At 43.8% G+C, this 26,790-nt stretch overlaps 1 protein-coding gene across 2 annotated transcripts; it reads left to right on the top strand.

Annotated features, from left to right (window-relative positions):
- The first annotated feature begins 280 nt into the window (after window positions 1-280).
- nol4la (nucleolar protein 4-like a) lies at window positions 281-26,693 on the top strand. 2 transcript variants are annotated; one of them, XM_049755981.2, is made up of 11 exons: window positions 281-958; window positions 11,235-11,390; window positions 12,842-12,953; window positions 14,122-14,231; window positions 16,936-17,077; window positions 18,074-18,363; window positions 18,744-18,929; window positions 19,567-19,755; window positions 20,748-20,864; window positions 20,955-21,144; window positions 21,573-26,693. In XM_049755981.2, the coding sequence occupies exons 1-11, from the start codon at window positions 608-610 to the stop codon at window positions 21,788-21,790; spliced, it is 2,061 nt and encodes a 686-aa protein (XP_049611938.1). In that variant the 5' UTR covers window positions 281-607; the 3' UTR covers window positions 21,791-26,693. The 2 variants fall into 2 exon arrangements, with proteins under 2 accessions (XP_049611938.1, XP_049611937.1); XM_049755980.2 differs by having other exon boundaries at window positions 283-958; window positions 18,071-18,363.
- The last annotated feature ends 97 nt before the right edge of the window (window positions 26,694-26,790 follow it).

Below are 26,790 nucleotides of genomic sequence, written 5' to 3'. Positions count from 1 at the left end.
CATTTTGGATGTTATCTTTCGGGACGTCAAGGAAAAAAAAGGCACAGATGCCATTCAAACAGGTGTGAGGAGAAGCGAGAGGCGCACGACGTGATCGAGTCGCTCTTTGCAGTTCGAGCACCCCCCGCCGCCCCCCCAAGCCACCCCAGTCGGAAGTAGGTCGATAGAAAGTGAAAGCGACGTGTTGTTTCTTTTGTCTTCTCTGAGCTCAAGGTTTTACGCACAGGTGGGAGATGGTAGCCCCGGTGCAGGACGTCCCCTATACCCCCCCACCCCATTCCACCCCCCTCTCTCTCTTCTCCCTCCCTCCTCGCTCCTGCTCCTCAGCTCATGATTTGAGGAAGTGACATTTTATCACCGCTGCGGTCCGGACAGCGGCTGCAAACAGGTGTGCTGTCGTCTGTCCGGCCCGTGTCACTCACGTCTCGGAAGCCGAACCGAGCCACGTCGGACGTGGGACGGCGGCGCTGACGGCAGGGCGGGCGGTGGGGAGGAGGAGGAGGAAGCCGCTCAAGTGTGCTCTTTATTAGCCGGGCTGTTGGATCCAGACGTGGAAGAGGAGAGAGAGAGAGGGAGAGGGAGCGAGAAGGGGGAGCGAGGGCGAGCAATGGCAACGAAGAAGGCGGCGTGCGTGGATGCGCCCAAAAGGAGCCGGAGCCGGAGTCCGGTCGCGTTGGAGGCGGAGATGTTCAGTGAATTTCAGGACTGGTGCCTCCGCACTTATGGAGACTCTGGCAAAACAAAGACCGTCACCCGGCGGAAATACAACAAAATCATGCAGACCTTATTGCAAAACGACGAGTCGGATGGTGTGTACGTGGACAACAGCCACATTAACGCCAAATTTAAATTCTGGGTCAAGTCCAAAGGATTTCAGGTGGGGACCAACGTTTTGGGAGAGCACAACAAGAAAGGAGCTGCGGCGAAGCCCGTGCTGTACGTCCCGGTCAAGTCAACGGTAAAGTGTGATCGTGTGCGTGCGTGGCGTCTGCGAGATGTCCCGTCGCCGTCCGCAACTTGTCTTCGTTTCTATGCTCGAACGAAAGAATTTTTTTTATAATATCTACAAAGCCAAAAAAACAAAAAAAACCACGCCAACATTTCGCGGGCCCATCTCCACCCAGCGCGATAACGCTCCACTTTGTCCGTGCATGCACATCCCAGCGTGAGCGGCCCCGTGCACTCTCATCCTTGCTGCCATAGCAACGCCGCTGCCTGCCGGCGGTGGCGATGCTGAAAGGCTGTTGTGCAGCCGTGACAGCGTGAAGCAACACCAACATTGACATTGCGGCTCCATACTTTTTCACCGGACCGAAACTGGTACGCAGTTTGGACTCTCACGGGCTCCCCTTTAGAGGGGGTAAAGAGGAGGTGGGCGAGGGAGGGGGGCATAATCACCTGGTGATTAAGGGTGGAGGGGCTCATGACATGCACTCCTTGTCCCATCTAAACCAAATGGCACACACATTTGTGTTTTCATGTGAATGTTGCGTTTTGTGTCCAAAATGTGACCGTGTGCATTGTGACCATATTGGCTGAGTGTCACTTTTCATTGTCCTGGCCAAGATGCGGATCGACTCGTGCCTGTAAGCGCTCGTTGCTCTGGCAACACCTGTGTGCTCCACCAGCCGGCTTCTGCCGCATTTTGTTGTCGGCAAAACATGAAAGTCGTACATAGCTGCATATTCGCAGGCCGGTCATAAGTGGGAGGGAGCATTGGGGGGGGGGGGGGGGGGGGGGGGGGAGTCTAATTGGTGCCCTGCTGGGCTACGAATGAAACAAAAGGGGCCGATAGCTACACACACGCATATTGGGAGTTGGTGCCGAGCGTCACTTGTTTGTGTCCGATGACGTAAAAAGTAAAGGTCAGGTCGCATGTCCCACTGCAGCTCACGGAGTTATACGAGTCGTGTCATGTTTGCGCTCATGCAAGTGAGAAACAGTGAGGCCACCTCCATTTTAAATACGCCTTCTGGAAATCATCAACCCCCCCATCCCGCCTATGTTGTTAACAAACCAGAGGACATATTGGCACGGATTAGGGTGTGAATGCGTCGATTCTAGTTGCGTGGTAGATCCCTCCACAGGTGCTCCACCTGTGTGAATGCACAATTTCCACGTGGGCCTTTTGGAAGATGCTTAATCTCGTCTCTGTGCCGTATTGTGTTCCCCTGCGGACAAGAGGGCAGGTGGAAAGCGTCGAGTGTGTTGGTTGTCTTTTGTGTGCAGCTTTCTTTTGATAAAAGTTCCTGCAGTCGTCTAGATTGGGACAAATCTCACCCGGTGTCTCATAAGCTTTGTTGAACCAAAGCACACATTTCACACTAAATGAGAATAAAATCCCAAAAGAGTATGTCCCCAAAAGTGAACAAACAGGTTCATTATGGGAAAGGTTAAATGGTTCCCGAGAGACAACCAAGCAAAATTTGTCATAGCTTCTATGCCTTGACGTATATTCTTTGTGTCTTAGGATAAGGGAGACTAAACTTACATCACAAAGATCGGAGTTGTCGTATAGTGTTTGTTAAAAAAAACATGAAAGAGTCACAAAAAGCGACAGTGAGAAAAGAGCTACAAGATGGCTTCTGGAATGATGTCAGCCAAATCAGCGTCCGTGGTGGCGTGAAACGGCAAGCACTTAAATTGGCCAGACTTTCTTGGCCATGCAGATTGACTCCTCATCAGTACTCATGCAGGCAGCGTTCGCTTGTTAAATTAGGTAGCTTAAGACAGCCTTAATCATGCCTTCGCCCCCTGGTGGTTGGCTGACCACTGGTTGAGAAAGTGTTTGAATATGCAACTGAGCTCACATTTTATACGCAAATATTTCTGACGGTCATTTAATCGTTGCTGCCAAAATCATGATCACAATCAAAATGTGATCAATTGTAGAGCCCTTGTGTTGTTCCACCGTTTGTTATGTCCTCATTCAATTAGCCTTTGCTGAAAGAATTGCTCTAACTGCTAGCACATCAGTACCGTTTAACATTACACTGTATGTAAGCTAGCAGGCAATTTTCTCCCTAAATCTTTGTTTTATGTTCAGTTTTAGAGTAAACCGCAGGGCATTGGCAATAAATGCTTGAAGCCTCTGTTTTGATGAGACGATTTCTATTTGCCTAATTTCCTGGGAAGATAGTTTATTAACACTTGTATCTCAAGTCTACACTATTGGTCGTAGCAAAAAAAAATTAGCCCAATGATGTGTTCGATCTTGGAAAAACGCGTACGTGGCGTCACTCTTATCTAAAGTCATCGCTGTATTATTTATCTCTTATTGAATACATCCATTTCAGAACAATGACGTGAAATTAGATCATTTCTAGTGGCACACCTGATGATCTCTCCCGGCACAGCAGCTTTGAAACACTGCTCAAAGCACTGAAGGTCTTATTGAATTAAAAGTGTTTTATTCACGTGAGAGGACTATACACTCTTTGTAGCTAATATTGTGTGTGTATGTGTGTGTTGGAGGGGGCTGGGGGGGGTTCTGACTCAGCAGCACTTGGGAAATGGAAAGAAGAAACATAACATTAGGCAACTGGAGCTGCGTCTGCGACTGTGAGTCAGAAGCAACTGCGATGCATGCATTTGTCTGCTGGATTATTCCAATGCAATTTTGCTTTGTTTAGCATTTTGTTAGCGTTTGTCACAAATAGGCCGGGGTGAAAGTGCCGCACACGTGGTTAACGGTCACGGCCTCGCCGGGGGGGTGGGGATGGGGAGGCGGTCTTGTCTCCGGACGCCCCGCTGCAGCTGCTCCCGGACTGTGCCAAGTTTCTGTATGGGGGCAGGCGTGTAAATGACGGGAGGATGCATGGGTGGGGGCGGGGTCGGACGGTGGCTGATGTGCACACAGAGAAGGCCTCTTCTGTGCGTCCGCCAAGCGCACAAGGCGGCTTCAGTGTGTGATGGGACAAAGGCTGCTGGGCGAACAGTCGCCACTCCGTCAAGACGCTTCTGTCCGAGCGAGCCGCATACTGTATTCTGCTTCTTCTTGGTCGCCTGTATGTCGGTGTTGTCTCGCCCTCTTTCTGCATAGCTCTCCCGGCAGCCCCCAGTGTGGAGAAGCAACCTCGTTTAGCTCCCATTATGTCCTGATTAGGGATGAGGTGGGGGCGGGGGGGAATAGACGCACGCCAAAGGTGCGCCGCAAAATTGCCTCCAGCAAAAGCATTGGTGAGGCTACCAAAAAAAAAAAAGAAACGTTTGCCGTAACATGACCTGTGTGCTAAAGATTACATATCAAGAAAGAAAATATTGCAAGCGATTGCTTTTAGTTGCCATGTCAACTGAAAGCTGTAACTATGTGTGACTAGCGTCACCGCAGATTTCAGTGGCCGTGTTGCAGATGCGTGTAGCCGTCTAGAAATCATGCGACTCTAGTGAAGCAAACGTTGCAACAAAAGAAAAAGGAAAAACCTCAGGTTAAAACCCGGGCTGCAACTAACAATTATTTTAATCATCCATTCATCTGTCTAGAAGTGAAACAATGAATCGACGACAAATCAATTATTCAAATCGTCAACGATGTCTGAGTTAAAGTTGTCCAAATGATCAGATTTTAGCGTTTCAGCAGTAACAATTTTCTGATTTCTGTAGTACTCCATTAAAGCAGACTTCATGTCTATAATTATCTTTGTGTGGATTCAGAATAAGAGAAAAATAATAGAAGTTATTTGAGCTCGCAGATCCCTCTGGTGCATTGCAACAACATAATGACATTAATGGTAAAAAGAGTTTCAGTGACTTTTGAAAAAGAGGATTCTAAGATGCATATCTTTTCATTGTCATGAAAAAGACATTAAGCAGTCGGAAGAAAATCCTATGTATCCATCTTTAGGAAACATGTTCAAAATTATGACACATACCTATTAAGACATTTTGGCATTAAAGTTACGAAAAATCTTAAGGTTTTGTTGGGAACAATTGTTTCATTTTTAAAGATGTTTACTGCCAGTAATTCCAACACTCAAATCGGTAAAATGAACTGATTTTCACACAAAAAAAATGCAGTTGCATATGTCTTGTCTTGTCCACTCAAACATCAAATTGAGTAAAATTGGATGACTTTACTCGCACTGACTGACCGTTAGGCTACTCATACATTTCCTCTTTTTTTTTTTGGCAAGACGAACGAGTTCAAATCATTGTGGATTAATTGACTCACATAAAAGAAAACAAATCTTTTGAGGACCCTTCTGCCTGAAATGAAAGTGACACAAGAAATGAGGGTGTTTTTCTTTTTTTTTTCTCCCCAGATGTTGCAATGTTAGGAATTTCACGAATCCTCCTCTACATTTGCGTACTTAGTTTTGCTGTTTGGATTGTAAACGCCTTCTAAGGCCCGTACTGTATTGCATGCAACCAGACAAAGGACCCCATGCTTGCTTTGTAACACAACGGGATGGGTGGATCAGCCAGCAGCATCCCGCATGCAGGTGTAGTAAGCAAAAAAAAAAAAAGGCCTTAAATCAGACATCAGTCAAATAAATATAGTTTCAAAATGAATTTCAGTGGTATATTGATCGAACGACATACAATTTACACATCTGCATGCTTCTTTTGGTAACCAGAATGTTTTTATTTTTACTGACCTGAAGCTTTAATGGGAAATGAACGCTTTATTTTACTAGCGAAAGGAATCAATGAGGAAAATTTGCCAGCTTTGTTAAGTCCCCATTTTTTTGTGACTGCGCAGGAGAGACAATTAAACTGGCCAATGTGGTATATCCACAATCGTGCCTCCCTCAATTTACAAAATAAAAGACTTGACGGGGCCGTCGTCTTTGTGCAGTGGATCTTATTATTCTTAACCATCTCAGCGACCGGAGATGTTTGCACCTCAGCATCAGCCGAGAAGGGGAACGTCATCATTATTATCTGATTAATTAGGCCACGCTTCCCTTGAGAGACCATCTTTTCGGGTAAGGGCCACAGAGTCAAAAGAATACTGGCCCTATTATTCCACAGCATTTGCATAAATACCTTTTTGTGTTTTTGAATCTCCTGCGCTTTTGTCCTCACTTTTTGTTTCATGGCTGTCTGGCAGCACTTATCGGCGGGCCACATGGCCTGGCTCAAAGGGCTTCCCAAATGTTCACTGCCCTAAACAAGAATCGGAAAAGCGCTGATGAGCTTGTCGTGTCATCAGTGCAGATCTCATAGAGTGAAGCGTGTGCTCAGACGGAATATCACTTGAAAAACAAAAACTTGTGATTTTAGAACCATTTAAGCAACATACTAGATTTGAACTCAAAACAGTTGAACAAGAGATATTGACTACTCAAGGCATATATTATTTATCATCTACAAAAATATCACAACATCTTACGGAGTCACGTAGTAGAAGAAGCACCACAGTAGTATTTTTTTTGTCCGCATTCTACTGCTCCCCGGTGGCCAAGGCAGGCACACCAGAAGGAGCAACACGCAGAACTGAATTGCAACATAAAATGATGTATGCACTGTTAAAATATTTGCATTCTATCTATATTCCTACTCTCGGTTTTAACAAAGCAGAATTTAATAGCATGCTATTTCTCTTTATCAAAGCACAAACAGACGGGAACTGACTGAATAGAATTTGCATTTATTTCAAACGGAAAAGATGATTTGGAAATGTTTTGAGAGTCGTGGTCAGAGAACAAATTCAACTTGTATGTCAAGCCACCTGTGTGTTCATCTCGTGATTTAAGATGCATGTGCACCCGCGTCCAAATGCTAGGTACATTGTGCTCGTATGCACGCTGGTACAAAGAGGGGGTTGCTGATCGGCTGCTCGGCTGCACGGCTGCTGGGCTGCTCGGCTGCTTGGCGTTTCCTCCCTTCTGTACCCTCTCTGTTGCCATGGAGAGACCGCTCTTTGCTTTCCCATAGGAGGAGAAATTAACACCATTTTTAACTGGCCTGGGGGCCTCCCCCCTGTGTGGGAGACAGTCAGAGTTCCGCTCCTACCACACCCACACACGTGTGTTTAAGTCATCGATAACCCCCCCTCCCCTCCCTCCCCCCTTTCACATTCCTCTGTTGTCATTTTAATACCTTTCCTAGACAGAATTTGACAAAGTGAGACATAGCGGAAATAGACTGTGTGATGATGTGTCCGCGGCTCATTTACATATAAGAGCAGAGCTGGTCCCGGGACTGGTGCTTCTCTCACTGGTTCCGTAAGATATTGGGAGTGTCACACTCGCCATCCACCAATGTTTATCTCGGGATAGACGCACACGTGCACAGGACAGTGGCTCGGAGCTGGCTGCAGCTAATGTGGATTTAATGACAGGCTTTGTGAGCGGAGGCAGAGGGGAGAGGATGATGGTAAAAAGAACGGGCAGCGGTGAAGAAATACGAGGGGGAAAAAAAGCGATTGGGGGTAATGATCTCTTATCCCCTTTTGATGTCATATGCACCTTAACCTGCCACCATTAATCAAACGTGCACACACCGCTTCCCGCCTTTGTCCCATTTACGTGTCCATTAGCTAGCTGATATTTACGCACTCCTTGATGATCTGTCACAAGTCACGAGTACTAATAAAAGTCTTTTTAGTCGTTTTTAGTCATGTAAAATGCTCCGATACTATCACACCCGATATCAGCATGACATATATATATATATATATACATATATATACACGGTTTAGTTTAATTTGTTCTATGACCTTGCTTGGGATGTAGTGAATCCATTCCAGCACTCACCAACTACCAACATCCTTTTTTGTTTTTTTTAAAGGAAAATCTGCATTCGACAGTATAATAGTGAATAATAACCTACAGGAATACCACTTGCTTGCCACATAGGATGCAAACATGGGCACTGATTTATTGTCCTTCTGTCTTCTGAGTTGTCTCGCTTAGTGGCACATCGTCAGCTGATATTGTTCCTCCACTGCAAGGAAACCAATGGTGGCCGGATATTGGGAAGTTTGCTAGAGGCACCTCGAGGTGGTGGTGGTGCGCGTATGCTTGGGGTGACATACTCATTTTTTTGTTGCTCGTACCACAAGGAAACATCAGCGAAGCAATGGCGCATATCTGGGAAAACTCCTATGTGGAGGCACTCATGTCTAACAGCACCACTGTAAGACAAAAAGTCATTTTGTGGACGTTCAGTGCAAAACCCCTGGCATGGGATCTTTTTGCGTGTCCATGGCATCTCGTCCAGCAGCTCTCGTGGCCTTCTTGCCTTTGTGACCCAGCTGCTTTCCGTCAAGCACCCCACCTCCTCCCCCTCCTGACCTGGCTGCCTGTGTGCAGGACCTCTCCTCTCTCGCCATCAGCGACTCGTGTGCTCTGCGTGTGCGCGTGGACGTGCGTGCAAGACTGCCAGCGGGGGTGGGGGCGGCCGACTCAAACCCTCCAGTCTCCTAGCAACAGAGCGGTTTGTTGCGGGACAGGGAGTCGAGGCGAGGATGGGGGCTGGTCGTACAGTGGCTGGGGAAGAGAGCAAAGTCCTGCGGGATTACCACCAAAGAGCGAGAGTGAAAAGGAGGAAAGGCGTGTTGCGGCGTGTTGTTCATAGTGTCTCGTTGCCATTTAGAGATGCTGACATGTCTCCTTTGCTCTTTAAAACGCCCCGCCGCCGCCGCTGATGAGACCAAGCTGCGACTCCATTCAACAGCTGTTCTCCTCTCCTCACGATGCTTCCAGCTCTGCCCGCGTGACGTGTACTGAACTCGAACGCGCGTATGGGACGTACAAACACGCTCACTCCAAAGCAGGACGTGTTCAGGGGTGAATGTTTCACTCACTGGTTGCCAATACTAGCTGTGTCTGTATTCCAAAGAATACAATAAGAACAGGTCTGCAGCTATTGAATATTTTTTGAGTAAAATGTTTTATGTATTAAAACTGTATATATGTGTATTTAGTAGATACATATATATATTTATTAAAGTTAAGATTCTTATATTTATCAGTCAGACCTATTTTGTATTCAAATTTGGCATCATTTATTCCGCAGATTAGTCTTTTTAATCCCTCCACAGGTGGTTTGGATAGAGGAGTCCTTGTGCACTCTCAATCTCTCGATTGAACACATGGTAACAGAACTCAGTAAACACAAACTCTTAGTCACTGACCTCAACTGATGCCATGGCATTGTACACTACACTCTAAAAAAATCCGGTGCTGGCTAAACCTAAAAAAAATTGAGCCGATAATTTGCATACACGTGAAAATTATTTCCAACTCATACGTATGGCGGCACGGTGGAACGCTGTTTGTAGGGTGCAGGTTCGATTCCACTTTTGGCATTTTGAATGTTTTAAGTTAAATAGTGGCTCGAAACGATTCTTCGATTATCCAACTTGTTGTGAATTAGATTGATCATTAAAGTTGTCAATTCAATGATTAATATTTGCACTTCAATCAAGACAATCCTTCAGTGATACCCAGAAGGGAAATTCACAATTAATTTGAGGTGCCAGAATTAATCAATTAATCAACAATTAACTGATTGTTGAATTAGTCAACACTATTTTGATAATCGATTCCAACTGATTTATTGTCTTTTGGAGAGTAAAATAAGACATTGGCAAACATCTGCTTTTACTTTTGAAAAAAATGATTTTTGCATATCTTATGACATGTTACGAACCAAACAAGGAATATAATCACATTCAATTTCTTTGTGTATTTCCTATGCTCTCAGTTTGAAATAGAGTGCTGTTTTTGAAAAACTGATAGAAATTGAAATACTTTGTTTATCCAATTCATCAATTATTCAAAACAATATTCACCAGATTGGTTGATTTTTAAAAGAATCGTTAAAGAAAGCTTAGAAGAGTAAAAATGAATAGCAAGAAACCAGTTATTTATTTTGTTTAAATGATTAAGTAGAAAAATGGTGCAGAGGCCTTGACTCTGAGAATATGATTGTGTCCTCTCGAGTGAGTGCTGCAAACATCCGTCTAAGGAGAATTTGGGAGGAATTCAGCAGAGATGCAGCAGTGCTGTGGGTGCAATGCACACCCCTCACTTGTATGAGATTATCTAAATCCAGCGTGAATGGACCTGACACCATTGTCCCAAGCAGCGCTAACGCTGGTGATGATGTCACCAGAAGCGGGATGGTACTGGAGTGGAGTGCTTGGGGGGGGGGGAATACCGTGATGATACCTTGCTAGATTACAGCTGCGATGATGAGGTGGAGGATTGTTATTATTTCATTTATTAGCGTTACATTTAGCCCATGCTGACAGGGGAGAGTGGCTGGGAAGAGGCGGGGCAGGCCGGATTAAAACAAACCCACTCTGTGAGCTGGTTTTAGTTGCCATGGCAACGATCATTACCTCGCACTTGGGAGAGCCGGAGCAAGAAGAGAGAAGGAGAGGGGGAGGGCGGCAGGGGGTAGGGTAACGTTCGTGGTGGGGGGGCGTAAGAAAACAGTGCACAACGGTCCGTCCGGATGGGGCAAAGAAATGTCACACGAATCTCAGGGAAGGGATGGTTGAAAACATTGTGCATGGGACAACTTTTTCCACTCGGGATGCTCCTCTGACAAGGAAAGATCATTCCCAATCACCTGAGAAAGCAACTCATCATGCTTCAATTTCTCAGCCATGACTTCAGTTAATTGCTTCCCGGGACGCTGAAACGACTCCACTTAAAATTGCAACTATAAGGGGGAAGGAGTAAGAACTGTACAAACACGGGCAGAGAAAGCAGCATGTGACACGGTGGATGGCGGCGGTTGTCCTGGCGATCCCACTTCCACGGTATGTCACGTGACCCTTTGCCCAGCACACCTGCCCGAGAGAAATCAGTGGCAGTTTCTATGGCGACAGGGTCAGCGGTGCAGGAGGCAGGACGGGCTGCCAGAGGTGGCAGTCGGTGGGAGGGACTGTTGGTCTTCAATGGGTTATTTTTAAACGCTATGAGATGAGCGCTTTCGCAACCTCTCCTGCTGAAAGAAAAACGCTTGGTAGGACTGTCCGAACCTACGGGAGCAATCGTGTACGTATGCGCAACCCTACCGAACACACCGCGTCGTTTGCCCCTAATATTAGATAGGTCTGATCCGTATGCCCCGCCTCTTGCCCAAAGTCACCTGGGATAGGCTACGGCTAACTTGTGATCCTGATTAGGAGAAGCAAAAATGGGTGGCTGAGCCTTCCCTCTCTGCGTTCAGTGAATATACGTATACTTCTGAAAAGTGTGTGTTTTTGTTGTTACAATCAACATTTGCAATATTTGCATCGAAGTAATGTGGCGTTTGTGTCTTTGTTTCAGTGTGCGGACGGCAATTCAGCTCAGGACAACTCGTCTCTGAAGCGCGTGGCTGTAGTGGAAGACTTCTTTGACATCATCTACGCCATGCATGTGGAGATTGGCGCCGACCCTGGCCGGGCCCCCAAACACGCGGGCCAAAAGAAGACCTACAAAGCGGTAATTTTGTCACACTTTGGTGTTATGATTCTCTCTGTAATGTATAGTTTTTAGCATCAGTAGTTTCCAAGGGAACAAAAACAACTTGCACAGATGCGTCACATAACCGCTGCCTCAAGAACAAAAGGCAGCATGAGCCTCCAGCTCACAAACACCACCATGTGGCTTCTGATACCCGGGACACGTGCATTGGGACAAAAATGAGCTCCTGCGGGATTTTGCAGCCACGTCGGACACTTTTGCTGGACTTTGGTAACGGCATCCCTGCCCGCCCCTTGCCCCTAAGCAACCAAAAAAAAAGAAACCAATTTCTACTCGTGCCCCTGCCCTGTAGAGAGGTCCTGTCACGTCTCATAGCGTGTCCCCTTTTGAGGAGGCAGCATTAGTGGGGCAGGGCATAATATGGAACTGTCACTGTGGCCTTCTGGGACGAGCACGCTCCTCTGGGTGGCCTTTCCCTTTCAGCTGCCTCAAGGGGCTGTGATGTGTGTGTATGTGCGTGTTGGTGGGGGGGCAAAGGAGATGGTGAGCAGTGGCAGCGGTGGTGGGCCCGGTGGGGGTGGGCACCCCTGCTGTCTCTCCGTGGTCTTGTGAAGGTCGCGTTTTCCAGGGAAACGCCAGCGGGGACGAGGAGGGAAGGGCGACGCTGGAGAGCGGGGGATGGGGGGTTTGGGGGGGGGGGGTGATGAGGCCGAACATGACACCGACATCGAGGTGGAGATTTCTGGTAAACACTTAATAAGTCAACTCAGAGATTAATTTATTCATACATTATAAATGTTTCAAGATACTTGATAATGTTTTAAGATAATTGATAAAAACGTGCAAACATGCTGATGATAATTCATGATTTTGAAGTCCCATTGTGTATGCTCCTGAGTTTTAAACCATTAACTTTTGGCTGTAACAACACTGTGTGGCAAATTTTCAAAGACATTTTTATTTTCATTTTCCTATGGTCCCTATTGTAAATCACTCATTCAATCCCATATCCAGTATGCAACGTTAAAAACTGATTGAATTTTTTCAATCCACTGATTGGGGGAAGGGTCAAGGATATCTCAGTGCATCCCCAAAACATTTTTCTTATACAAACGCCTCAAATTCTTCTATAATCTAGTAAAGATTCATTGAGTTCCCTTCAGGGGACAGGTGGAAATGTGGAAAATACCCAAAAGTCTATTATCTGGACTGGCACATGGGTGGTCCAAGCATTTTTCAAGGGGAACCAGTGCCCCCACGGGCCCCCCTCTAGCATTGCCAGTGAACCCTACTTAGAGCGGAAATATGGATCAGGGCTGGGCAAAAAAGAGAGACCAAGATGATCTCCTGGAGGGATAATCACATTAATGATGATCTCACAGTGTCGCATGTTGCCCCTCTCAGAAAAAAAACAAAAACACTGCATATGCACTTTCTTACGCCATTTTCATGTCCATCTCTCATCACAGATAGCGGAGACCTACGCCTTCCTGCCTCGAGAGGCGGTGACTCGTTTTCTAATGAGCTGTGGCGAGTGTCAGAAGAGGATGCACATCAACCCCAGCACTGCAGAGTTCAAAGGTAACACAACCTGTGAATGGCCTGCTCGCTCAGGAAACATCATTAAGTGGTGGGCTATTTTCAAAATCAACCTTTAAGAGCACACGCTGCTCCCATCACCCCGCCAGCTGATGATTATAACGCTCCGATAAATAGATGGAACAGTGCTCTTCCAACTTTTTACACTTCTAAATAGTTGTACAAGTAACACTATCATGACCAACAATCAAACACAGATTTCATTGCCAAAAGTAATATTTCATATTATTGTAAGTCACTGAGAGAACATTATCACAGTATGAACATTAATAGTGAATTTAAATTAAAGAGATAAAACTAGTTAAATTATAATTAGTTAAAAAATGTTTTTAAAAGTTACATTTTTAAAACCAGTTTAATAGTTCTAAAACAAACATTTCAAAAAGATTAGATGAAAATGCATTGCACTTAAACTTGAAATGTAACTGAACTTGACTTAACAAATGTATTACATTAGAAAAAAAATTGAAATCATTGTAACGTTATGCACATTTTGAATATCTAATATTTTTTCTTACAAATTACTCCCAAAATAATCCGTCCTATTAGTTTCAGTGAAGATGCTAAAATGTTTTTAGCTGTGAGTAGTTGTCTCCTCGTGGCCTGGGATTGGGTGGCCACCAGTTCAGGGTGTGCCTGGCCCCAGTTGGGATAGGCTCCAGCTCACCTCAAACAAGAGACACACTTGGCGATGGATGGACGGACAGACGGAAGGATGGATGGATGGATGGATGGATGGATGGATGGATGGATGGATGGATGGATGGATGGATGGATGGATGGATGGATGGATGGATGGATGGATGGAATCTGACGCAACAAAGACTCAAAAGGCTCGCACGACGCCTGAAATAGGATGATGGACGACTCCCCCGAGTGGACGACGGGGGGACTGCAGACACATTCCTCCACTTGAGGCTTCTGCGAAGAGAGACTAGCAGACAACTTACATTTTTTCACAGAATTACTAAGACAACGTAATGTAACTGTTAAAAAAACAAAATACAAAAAAAACCACCTCTATAGGAAAAAATAGACTCTAGAACACAAAAGTAATAAATGTAGAGTGACATTAAAATTATGTTGAATCAGGAAAAAGCTATATCCACGGCACTAATTTTTTATTTTATTTTATTTATTTTTTTGTCAGAAAATGACCGTCCAACCTCGCTGGTCCCTGACCTGATTGACTATAACATGCCCCTGACTGCCACCTACTTGAAGCAAATGAAGTTGCAGTGCATGACTGCCACCGAGAGGGTAAGTCTTCTGTATTTTTTTTCAAAGTGGAAAAACTGTATTTCAACCACCTATAGAAGCGAGAAGTACAAATGGAAAGTTTAAAATGAAAGGGTAGAAACAAAGGTTTTATGTGTTAACAACTGAATACAATGTATTTGATCAACTCTGGTGAGGAGGATGCAGACTTTGCTCATTCACTTCCATGGCTCTATGGTTGAAACAAATGATATGACACTTATTTTCGTGGCAATTTTTTTTTTCTTGGAAACATAATGCAATAATAAGTGAAACGAAATGGCCAGTTTTCCAAATTTGTGGAGCAACATTGTCTTCCAGTTCTGAAATTACTGACAAAATGCTCAATTAAGTTAAACTCGTTCCCTCTCCGTGAACCGGGATTAATTTTGTAGGCGTGACGTCATGTGCCAGACCCCTCCCACCTAAGGGAGGCTGTGACAGACCGAACCCCCCTCCCCCCTCCTCCCCTCCCCTTCCCAGTGCGCCTGCTTTGCTGTGAGCAAAGTGCAGGGAGCGGCACTCGCTTTTAGAGCCAACTCGCGCATGATGTTCATTTTGAGGGAATCGAGAGCCAGGCAGGGATTCGAGGGTGAGTACAATCAAAACAAAGCGCAAAACGGAGAAGCGTGCGTTTTGTTATGGTCGCAGAGTGTTTAACAATAATTCATCAGCAGCAGCGGCAGCGATGGAGCGATGGAGACTACAAGGCCGCCAAGTATTGTGTGAAGCATCACAAGCGGGCTGCGTGAAAGCTGCAAGTGTGCTCACATTAGTTGACAACATCAACATAGTTGGTTTTGAAAGGAGCCGCACGCTTGAGCCACTGTATTAAGAGCACACGAGACTGCCCTCTCTTATATAGATTCAGCGGTTCCTCTTGCTAATCATAGCAAACTACAAGGGGGGGGGGGGGGGGGGGGGGGTCTGTGTGGCATCCCAGCCAAGACCGGAAATTTCACTCTCCCCGACCTCACCTTGGCAGTGGTACAAATAATACTTAACTAGATTTTCAGGTATCTTCATACTTTTTTATCATGACTTTTTACTGACTCCCTAAATTTGAAAACTTATATGTGTACTTTCTACAATGCAAATTGTAAGATAAAACAAAACACATACATTTAAATTCTAGATTTACTATACATAGTAAAAACTCAATTGAGCAATGAAATTTTTACTTTTTGCTTTTCTCCATGTATGTATGCAAGTGGGAAAAAAAGCTATTTTAAAGGATAAAAGATAAACCCGCGCGCACACACACATATATATACACAGTAGTGTGCTTTTGACAATTGGCTGGATTTATTGCACAGTGTAAACATTCATATGAGCAGGATTACAAAAGCAGAATAAGTATACGAATAATAACAAAAGCAACGTGTGGTTCACAGATTCTGATGTCATTTGAATTGTTTATTAAAAATATTTACAATACAAATAGCAAGTGCAGTGTTTCCAGTTTGTTTAGGAATTCTATTAATAGCAATCAGCATACTAAGAAAAAGAGACAAAAAATACAACAAAGGGCAGAGAGAGATTTAAATGAAAATCTGCGTTTGAAAACCTATTAATGAATATTCACCTAAGCTTCACCTAATTTACTGTTTTGGTCCGGAAAACGTTTATTGTTTTCCAAAGCAAAAGCAAATGCTGCTTTCATGGAGGATGATATTTTCCGGAGATAAATTGAGGAGAGGCTGAAATTCTGAGGATTTGTACAATTTTAAATCAGACAAGGTCTGTAAGATATTAATCGATTTTGAAAATAGTTGTGTACAAAAACTTTTCTGGTCTGTTGTACCAAGTTATTGAATTGTATTTTGTATACAACTGACAGTAAAAATTCATATTTGCTTTTGTACTAAATATATTTTCGAGTAGAACGCTTAAAAAAGTGCTTCTGTAAATGAGTTGAATCTTTACTGTTGCTTTTACCATTTTTTACCACAATTATCTGCACTTTTATCTACTTAGTGTGAGTAGTTTTCAATTAAAGTTCAAGTCAACTCTACATGAAAAAAAGAGTCAATCCTAATCATATGGGAGCTTTAACTTTTAAGTTACGATAGGACATTGTTTTTATTATTGTCGTATGTTTTAAAATGATGTGCCAGAAATTAATTTCAAATTATTTTGGCGACCCCAGATAGAGAAAGCGAGTACATTGTTATAGCAAGATGTCGACTGACACTTGGTAACTTTCACAGGGGCCAAGTTCAATGTTGTGAAGGAGGTCAAAGGTCAGGACAGGCTGTGAATAGTTAACAAGATTATGGTGCCTTCTCCTCTGCTAATCTTCAACACTTGCGCGTGTTGGTGAAAGGCTACTCCAAGTATTTTACGTTAGTATTGAAAACAAGGTGCAGCAATGGATTAATCAACAATCAATGGCTTATCAAATGAACAACAACTCAAATGTTACTAAACTTTATATTTCTACTTTTACGTTCTTTTACTTCTAAAACATGAAGTGGCTTTATAAAAAAAATGTCCTCATCAAATAAAATATCGGACCAAAATACAGTCTTGAAAACATTTTTTATTTGTATTTTCAACAGATTGTGGACTTGCATTTTCCTTTTAATTTTGGGAATCTTTTGTAGGGCTAGTTATTGTTAAGACGTTTATAATTCAACGCTTTGTGATTCAGCTCGTGTCATCACCCTCAAGCACTGAATCGGAATCTGCTCTTCTGTTTCTGCAGGATGACTCTTCGGTGAGCAGCGAGGACATGAACGGCGCCGAGCCCGCTTGGGCGGCAGCTGACCGGCCGCCAGCGCCTGAGCCCGGGACTCCGAATGGAGCGAGGCTCAGCAACCCCGCAGCCTCCGTCAAGGAAGATGACGGTGAGGCTTCCTGAAACATCCGTGTCTTAAATCATCATTTCATCCATTTTAAGATTTTAGTACTCGTATCTCAAATTACTGCTCCTAAATCAAAGCGAAACAAAACTTTCATGAGGCAGGACACCCAACACTGTATCCACTGTATTCATCGTACGAGAACACACTTGCTGTTTGGTGACAAACAGCTTGCCTTGGTCTTAGTGGACTAATCCAAATCGGTAAATCCACTCTTGCAGCGGGTGGACCGCCAGCGCTGCCCCAATGTCAAATACCCCTCCCTCTCTCGCAGGGTTCAAGGCTTAGAAAAGTAGGACAAAGGAGGCCATGATGAACCCTTACACCATGCACATGACGGCAATTGGTGCAAATCACACAATTCTACCAAACACATGACACAAGAAGGAAGCATATTTGAACACACACACTTCCGCATTTCACCATGAAAAGCGAGCGTCATTAGCTTTACATTCACATAAGTGGTGATTGAGTGAAAATGAAAGCCGTGAAAGCTTTTCTTGCCTCTGCTGATTCAAAGGATTGATGGTTAAAAAAAATAAACTCCCTTAACAGCACCGTCACCATGTAATACGAGATTATTGGTGTCAAGAACATGGGAGAAACTGGGAAAAAAGGTATTAAACAAAATAAGCATGACAAACGAAAACCACACTTTTTAAAAAATTGCTTTTCTTTGAAACTTTCTTACAATGGGGTTTGGTTCTGTTGCATTGCTTTTATTGCTTTTTTTTTATTCCCAGTCGGACATAAAAATTCTACACCCATCCCTTTTCAGGACTTTTTTTTTTTTTTGCCCTATATCAGACGTTTGAAGGTTTTGTTCTCACATTAACTATTATTTGGAAGTGTTTATTCAGTTCTAGCCCTCGTTTATGCCGTTTGCCCTCAGAGCTAAAAAGTTCAACCTTGGTCTTATCAGACCAGAACACATTTCCTTCCACATTTGTCTGAATCTTTCTTTTCTTCCCCCTCCAGCAGACGACGACTCCTCAGAGAGCAGCAACGGCAACGGAATGCCAGCCATGACCTCGCCCGAGGTGCAGCCCGCGGGTGCCAATCCCCCGGAAGGCAGCGCCTCATACAGCGAGGTGATGGAGAACGGCGTAAGCGCTCCCTTGGACTTCAGCACCACTTTGTCTTCATCCTCCTCGGATGAGCAGCACCCCGTCAACCTGAGCGACCGACTGCTGCCCGCCGGGTGTTCGCCGCCAAACTCGTTCCCGACAGACCCGAACAGGAAGTACCCAATCAAAACAGAATATGCCAAGGTAATCATTCAAACTTGACATCCTCAGAGAATGCTTGTCTTTTTAACCTTTACAAGTGGGGAAGGAGAAATAAACATGAAATAATGTGGTTGCAAAAGTGTGGACACAGCGATGGATGCATGCGTACTAGCAAACTTATACCAAACTTAAACCACTGACTTGTGCATTTATGCTAATATGATAATGACATAATACCTACTATACGCTAAAAATATTAATTTTAAAAAGATCTGTAGCGCAAAATTTGATATAGACAATTATCACGAAGATGCATGGCCCAAGTAAAAATCAAACGGGTGCATGCAAGAGTATGTGTGCTTGGAAAATTACCAGTATGTTTGCGATCATGCCATTTGACGTGCTCGCACATTTTTCGGCAGTCGCCTCCATACAGCTCAGGAAGCTACGACTCCGCGAAGACCGAAATGAGCGTGTGCGCTGAGGACTTGACCTCCGGCCGCGCGCAGATCATCGATGATGACGACGACGATCACGATGAACATGATGACAGCGATAAGATCAATGACGCTGAGGGAATGGACCCTGAGAGACTTAAAGCCTTCAATGTAAGTAACCTGCTTGTCTGGAGCCTTTTTTTTTTTTTAACAATTCCATGGCGAGCTCTTCAGCGAATAGTCAACCAAAGTACAGTCGTGCTTTGAGATACAAGTTTGATTTACCCTCGTATCTCAAATACCTGTGTCTCGAGCTGTAACTAATGATTATTTTAAAAATCAATGAATCCGACGATTATGTTTTCGATATAAACGATACCAGGTTTTCCATTCATTTCAATGGGGGAAGATAATTTGAGTTACGATTGGATGCGGATTATACGGGTATTGAAGACAACCACATAGGCTAGCAGATTTCTACAAGGAAATTCTGCTTATTTTGACTTCCTCCTCGTATATCTGAAGGTCTAACAAAAACTATGAAACACACAAACAATGCTACATTTCTGGTGATGCAATGATTCAACTTTAATTTTCGCTGTGTGTTTTTGTTTTCCCATCCTCCCCCCTCCCTCTTGATCCTCTCCGCCGTACGGGCGCCCATCCCCTCACTGCCTTTCCTCGCTTTTGTTTTCAACTCTGCACCACTCTCTCTGTCATCACCGCCCCCCCCTCCCCACCCTTCATCGCCCCACTCCATTTTTTCTGCTCTACATCCTTTCCCTCCCCTCCCTTCCCCCTCTCTCAGATGTTTGTGCGTCTGTTTGTGGATGAGAATCTGGACCGCATGGTGCCCATCTCCAAACAGCCCAAGGAGAAGATCCAGGCCATCATGGAATCATGTGGCCGCCAGTTCCCTGAGTTCCAGGAGCGCTCTCGCAAGCGCATTCGCACCTACCTCAAATCTTGTCGCCGCATGAAAAAAAGCGGTTTTGAGGTATTAATATCTGCCTTTTCGCCATCACATCACACGTCCTGCCCAAGGACAACAAGCGCCTGGCTATTTTATGTTTCATAAGATTATCCTGTAAAATAATCTGGTGGTGTTCATTTAGACAGTTCACGTGTTGTTTTTGAAACATATGAATATTTGCACAATAAAACATAATAACGGGGTAAGAAGACAAAGACAGATAATTGTGCAGTCGAGCAAAAGTAGCCCACATTTGAAATCCTCCCCTTAAAAACAAAATTACTCTAAAAGATCACCTAAATGAACAAAAATGTATTTCTGAAATAATTATTATTATAATAATAAAGACTCATAATTCTGATAATGAGAGCTAAAAAGAAACAAAAGCATCCAAACAACTCTAGAGAAAGACAAGAAATGAAAACAATTTATACAATTAAGATGAACAAATTTGTCTCAGTTTAAGGCTTACTGGTATGATCATTTTTATTGACTGGACAAAAGATACCTAATCAAACCAGACCTTCAAACGTTTTGTAGCGAGATAAAAGCTTAAGAGACCTATCAAAGGAATTCCAGAGTTTGGGGTCACAGAGTTTGGAAAAGAATTTATGACTGGAGGTGTAACAATGAGGTCATTGAAAGTTCGTTTGACCGTCGGGTTGAATATCAGTTGAGAACAGAAAGTGTGAAAAAGTGCCTGGTATGTTGTTGGTTTTTTTTTTGTTTTTTTAAATCATAATCTACTTTTAATTTAGTTTTACAATTTTATCTCTGTACGATTTACACTTACGACATACACAGTTTAGTTTATTCCTCCTTATTGCATTAATTTATAGATAGAAAAATAGAGGGAAAAAAAACAACTCTCGTCGTGCAATTCAAAACACAAGTCAGTGTTAATCACTCGCATTCAGCCACCCTGGAAGCCCCCTGGCGCTATTGTATACAAATGTTTCCGAAAAGGTCTGTCCAGAGTTTGACATTCATTCAATATGCACTATTTTTGTTGACAGATAAGACCAACCCCTCCTCACCTCACCTCTGCCATGGCTGAGAACATCCTCGCCGCCGCATGCGAGAGCGAAACCAGAAACGCCGCCAAGAGGATGAGGCTTGATATCTACCCAGCGGTAAAAAAAAATTAAAAATTTATCAAATGCAATACACAATGAAGCGTCTCGGCTGGCCGGGTGTCACTAAAGCAAAACATGTGCTCGCAGGAAGAACCCGCCCTTGTTGACAAGCCCAGCACCAGGGAGCCCGCATCCGTGGCCCCGTCGGGCTTTGTCATCGCCAGCTCAACATTTGCCCAAGACCAGCTCTACACCAACGGAGGCCTCAACTACAACCTGCGTGGCTACGGCACCGTCGCCGGCAACCAGCAGAATGCTGGTGCAGCACAAACCAACGGTGAGCAGCAGCACTTAATTAGAACACAAACAGTGGAGTAACACATGTAGACAGACGATGTAAAAATATTCACACCCTCTGCAAAAATGATTAAAATGATAGCATGCCAATGAGTCATTGAGAATAATATTGACTCTTCTTCGTTTGTGTCTGTATGACTGTATTATACTGCCCCCGGTGGCAATGGCCAGCGCACACCTCATTTGATTAAATTGCCTCATTAATTCACGATGCACAAGCTGTTTTCTACTATTAAAATAGTAATATATTCAATTATAATAAGAATAATTGTTATTGTTTTTTTAAAGTCCACATCCGCCTCACAACGCAGAGGTGAATGTTTAGATTTTTTCCTGTATTGAGTTTGCATGTTCTAAACTTCCTTTCAACCATATGTCTCCCTCACGACATGACACTTGCGTCCGCAGGTCCAACAGATCTGAGCATGAAGTCGGTGGTTCCGAACTCCTCTTCCTCCAGCTCAAACAGTCATGGGCAAGGCGGCGGGGGCGGGGGGGCCTCGGCCCAACTCAGTCCCCCGGAAGTGACGGCGGTCAGGCAGCTCATTGCAGGATACAGAGAGTCAGCTGCCTTCCTGCTCCGCTCGGCCGACGAACTGGAGAACCTGATTCTGCAGCAGAACTGAACACCCGCCAGACCCAGCCCGCACTCGGCTTGTCCGTCCGTCCATCCGTCTACGTGTGTAAATATGTCACTCTGACATACAAGTCTTGGCGAAGTTGGACAGAGGCACAAGCAAAGGGGAGTGGTTCTGCCAAGCACAGCAGGTCCTGTAAGGTACCTTGACTCATCCCACATGACTATTTATGCATTTGCTTCCCTTTGACCTCAGTGCTCTGTCTTCTGTAGTCTCCCCGCTAAGTTTCTCTCACCACCTCAGCCCCCATTTGTCTCAGGAAGTGATAATGTGTGCAGAAAACAAATCCAATTGTCCATCTAGTGCCATTTTCCCCATCCTTCAAAGAGCCAAAGCTCAAAAAAAGTCCTCCAGCAAACTGCTGAACAAACTCGTCACAAACTATTTCAAATAATGACTCCCATTTAACATGAGTGTGATTGGCTTAAAGATTTCTTTTTGTTTTGGTCAATTCAGTAAAACAGTTAATAGATCACATTTATGGTGGAACGAGTTATGAAAAGATGATTTACCTTGATCATATATATTTATATAACACGAAAAAAACTGGCATATGAACAGGGGTGTGTAGACTTTTTCAATCCACTGTAATTGTTCCGCCTATTTGTGGCTACCATATACGTAGATAACAAAGGTACGTTATTAGTAGTCAGTAAAAAAATATTTTCGGCCCAATTAAATCATAGGAGATCATTTTATGCGACCCACTGGATTATTTTTAATAGTTGGGAATTGCTGATTATAGTGAGCACAGGACGAGTTCAATTAGCTTTCCCAGACATCTTGCAGGTTTCAGTTGTGGATGGAATAATAGCAATGTGTTTAAAAAATAATGAAAAAGTAAAGCCGTGTAGTAGTTTTTAAATTTAATATAATGGGGAGTAACTGAATTAACGATCTGTTTGTTTTTCCTGCCCTGGCAATTTGAAGTCCTGTTTTTGAATCAAGGGATGGAAACAACAAAAGATTTATTGAACCGATTAATCTTTTAATTGGAAAAAAATCCGCACTGCTATTATTCGGCACCCAAGTGTACTGCAAGCTGCTTTTGTGTCAAAATATTTCATCCAACAGTTTGACTTTGCGGACGTCCATCGACAGACAACCGGTTGCTAAATTTCCTGCCACCGTTGCTGTTTGATGGACTGATCCCAAAATCAGTCTCATTTTCGTTCCAAGCCGTTCGCTCAAGACGTTACCTCGTTGTCTTTTGTTAGAGACCAAGACTCATTTTGTGAAAAAGGTATGACATGGAGAGGAAATGAAATGATAGGAGATCACCAACACCTGTCAGGGAAGAAAGAGATTATTGAACATTTTGTTGAGTGCGAGCAGAAAAAGGTGCAATATTGATGATAATCAGTAGAGGATGATATTCATGTCACAGGCTATCATGGGGAGAATTTCACCACAATTCTCTCCGGTCCTAAAAGACTTCATAATCCCATGCAGCATTGTAGCCAATTTTAATGTTTTGATGGCTGATGTTAACCTTATCACTTTTCAAAGGTCACATGACTTGCACACCTTTGCTTTTTTTTCTTCTTCTTCTTGTCATCGTCGTTGTTGTGGAGGAATTATTGTGTGCATTTTGTCACGCGTAGCCAATATCAATTGATCGCTCGATGGATTGAGGTAATCCCAAACATTTGCATGGGGGGGTGTGATGGAACCGAGAACCCCCCACACACGCAGACACACACCACCCTCAGCCCCCAAGCCGTCCTGTCACTGCAACCATGTCAGAAAACTGTCAGTTGGAAAAGACGCAAGAGACAATCTTTGACAAAGATGTAATTACATCAGTTTACGCTCCCTGCTGTGCTTGTGTGTGTGTGTGCGTGTGTGTGTGTGTGCGTGTGTGTGTGTGTGTGTGTGTCCGAGAGGGCACACACACACAGAGAGCACAGTCTCACACTTGATGGTGAGTCAGCACAAAAACGGTTGTCAAGTGTACTTTTTGTCTTTGCTTTCCTGATTTTGGATTTATGATTTTTCTTTTTGGGGGGGGTTGCTTGACGTAAGTGTCGTCGTGGACCGTTTGTGTAAAAGTGAAGTGTCCCACTTTGAACATGAATCTGTTAAGAAGTAATTCCGTCACTCAGCACATTCCAAACAAGGACAAGTGACACTCCAAGCAGCCGACTCGGCCGGCTCGCACCTTACAAAAAAAAACAAAAAACAAATGTAGAGAGATATATTATCTACCACATGACACATTCTATATCAGCGTGCGTTCGTCACATTGTCAGTGGGCCGCGTGCTGTTTGCATTTCAAGTGTCAGCATGATGAACTATTGCAAGTTTGGAAGCACTTTATAGCTCAGGATTAGGAAACGTAACGCAGTGATCCGCTCGTCAGCGGCTTTTTACCTCCAAGTTGTGCTCACAAGCAGCTTTGCAGCTCCTCCGCGGGCCCGTAGGTGGCGCCGTACTGGCTGAAAATGACAGGCATCTCTCATATCACCACAAAAAAAAATGACACACACAGGCAACAAAAAAAACTCACATTTTGACGGAGGGAGGGACTTATTGGTTGGCAGAGCCAATCAACATTTGAGATGGCATCTTGTTTACACTTTTGAGCTTCCGTCCACACACACAGTTTTGGACTCTCACATGGACAAAAAAAGCTCTCACATGGAAAAAATGATGGATGCTTTTTTGCTTCAGTAAGAGGGTTAGCATAAGTCTTTTTAGTTTATGCGAGAAGTTTGGGGGGGGTTGTGAGAGGATTTTTTTGGTGTGTTTTTTTTCTCTCTCGCGTGCATGTCATGGGTATTAAACTCCAGGCCTCGAGGGCTGCCATCCTGCATGTTTTAGATGTTTCCCTCCTCCAACTCACCTGACTGGCACTGTTGGAGAAGGGAACCATCGAAAACATGCAAGACGGTGGTCCTCGAGGACTGGAATTTGACACCAGTGATGTATGTGAAAGAGTTTTGTTTGTGTATGAGAGTTTTTATTTTGGTGAGAGTGGGAGGCTTTTGAGATGTTTGAGTTTTTCTTGCCTGTGTGAGAGATTCAGGAGAGATCTTTGTGCATGTGTGAGATATGGTATTTTTAGTTGTGTGGCAACTTTTTGGTATCGTGAGAGAGGCTTTTTGCTGGGGGAGTTTTTTTGTACATATGCATGAGAGGTTTAGGGGTGGGTGCGCATAGCAGTGAGTATGAGTTGTTTTTATGTGCATGAGAGATTTTTGGGCGATTGAGTTTTTTAGTGAGTTTCTGTGCATGTCAGAGGTCAATGTTTGTAGTTACATGGGACTTGTGTGTATGTTTTTTAGTTGTTTTAGCATGTGTGTGTTTTTTGTTGAACGTGGAGCTTTTCTTTTTTGTATCTGTGAGTCATTGGGTAAGTGAGATATTTTTGTGTATGTGAGAGCTAAATGTAATTTTGGGCCTACACATCTCCTCGGCAGGCCATCTCGCACATGTCCAACGTTAATCTTCTCAAGTAATCGTGACGTACACGTCCTCGTCTCCTCTACTTCTTTCTTGTATTGATTATTTTGATTATTATTTAATTTTTTTTTACTGTTGCCGTGGCGGTCTCGTCTCAGTCGAACATTTGCTTGCTGATGTGTAAGTAAAGTACCACAGCAGCTTGTGCGATCAGCCACCATGATTTTGTTTGTTGGTTTGGAAATTATGCCGGCAAATTTTGTATTGCGCGGACAACATAATGATCTCTCGGTGTTGCTGCAAGTGCCCTGGTAGCTCGTGGATTGCTCAAGTGGTCAGATTCTGTACGTGTACTGTATAGCTGTACAAAGAGTGATAAAAGCTGTTTTCAACTGTTCTTTTTTTTCTGTGGGTACAGCACTGTTTTAAAAAGAAGACAAAAAAATCAAAAGTGGTTGAAGAAGCCCTTGCCTGTTTGAACTTCTCATTTGGTGGTGGTCTGTAATGCTATTGTTATTTCTTTGATTTGAACGCCTGCCCCCGCCGCACTCATAAGACTGTAGCTGTGTGCATGGACGGGGGGCGGCGTCCTGTATCCCCGTGTGAAGCTTTGTATCGCCCCCTCCCTCCGGTTTTGGACTCAGTGAAAGTGTGATGTTTACATGTACAGTTTTTTCACAATGTTTCTTTTGCATTTTCTTCAGGATCTTCCCCACCCTAATTTGCATACGCTCATCCAAAACGTTGTCTTTTGCCCTCCCAAGTGTGACCTCTTTGTCGGAGGTCAACAACCGACAACTCCCCTACGTCTCTGCATGGGCCAGCAAAGATAAATACGATTCTAATCAGCTCTTTTTTTTGTGTGGCCTAGAAGGAGAGCGGAGTAGGTACATTTCTAAAAGTCAAGTGCTCGGAAAAGTGTAATCTTGTACCGTCAAAGGTACACAAACGTCCTCGGTAACGTATAAGCCATTCCCGTCTCCTGGCCTTCACGGGGAACCCATAAACCTCAGGAAATACGCAAACTCCGCGTGGAGTTTGTATCCGCTGATTTCCTCTGATGTGAGACTGAAATCACTAACAAAAACCATTCAACATTTCTATGGAGATGTCTATTGTTTGTACATTGATCATTGTGTTTGCAAAGTGGATCTTTTTCCAGTTCGTGTGACTTAATATTTGGATTACGTTGGAGTGTTTATAGGTATGGATATTTATTATTATTATATGTGGAAATACAAAAAGTGAAAAAAAAAAAAGTTTGAACCTGTTTCATTTGTTTGTTTCATGCAAAACTGTCCAGGTGAGATTCTTTCTGCCTCTTACATATCACGAAGGAGGGACCTGTGTGCGTGCGTGCGTGCTTGTTCGGAAAAATAGTGTTTTTTCAGTGTTGCATCAACGCATTGGAAAAAAAAAAGAAAAAACTAAACACGATTGGAAGGTTCTCCTGAGATGTCAGTAATTCAATAAAATAGTGCGATGGGGTCTCAAAGTGCCACCTTGCTTCATTCTTTGCGGTTTTAGTCAACACATATCTTCTCATATTTCCCGTAGTATATTCCGAAAGATCCCACTGCAAG

This window comes from Syngnathus scovelli, chromosome 2 (assembly GCF_024217435.2).
Source record: "Syngnathus scovelli strain Florida chromosome 2, RoL_Ssco_1.2, whole genome shotgun sequence".
In the NCBI taxonomy this organism is placed as follows: Eukaryota; Metazoa; Chordata; class Actinopteri; order Syngnathiformes; family Syngnathidae; genus Syngnathus; species Syngnathus scovelli.
The sequence above is the reverse complement of the archived record's forward strand: the minus strand, read 5'-3'. Positions and strand labels throughout refer to the sequence as shown.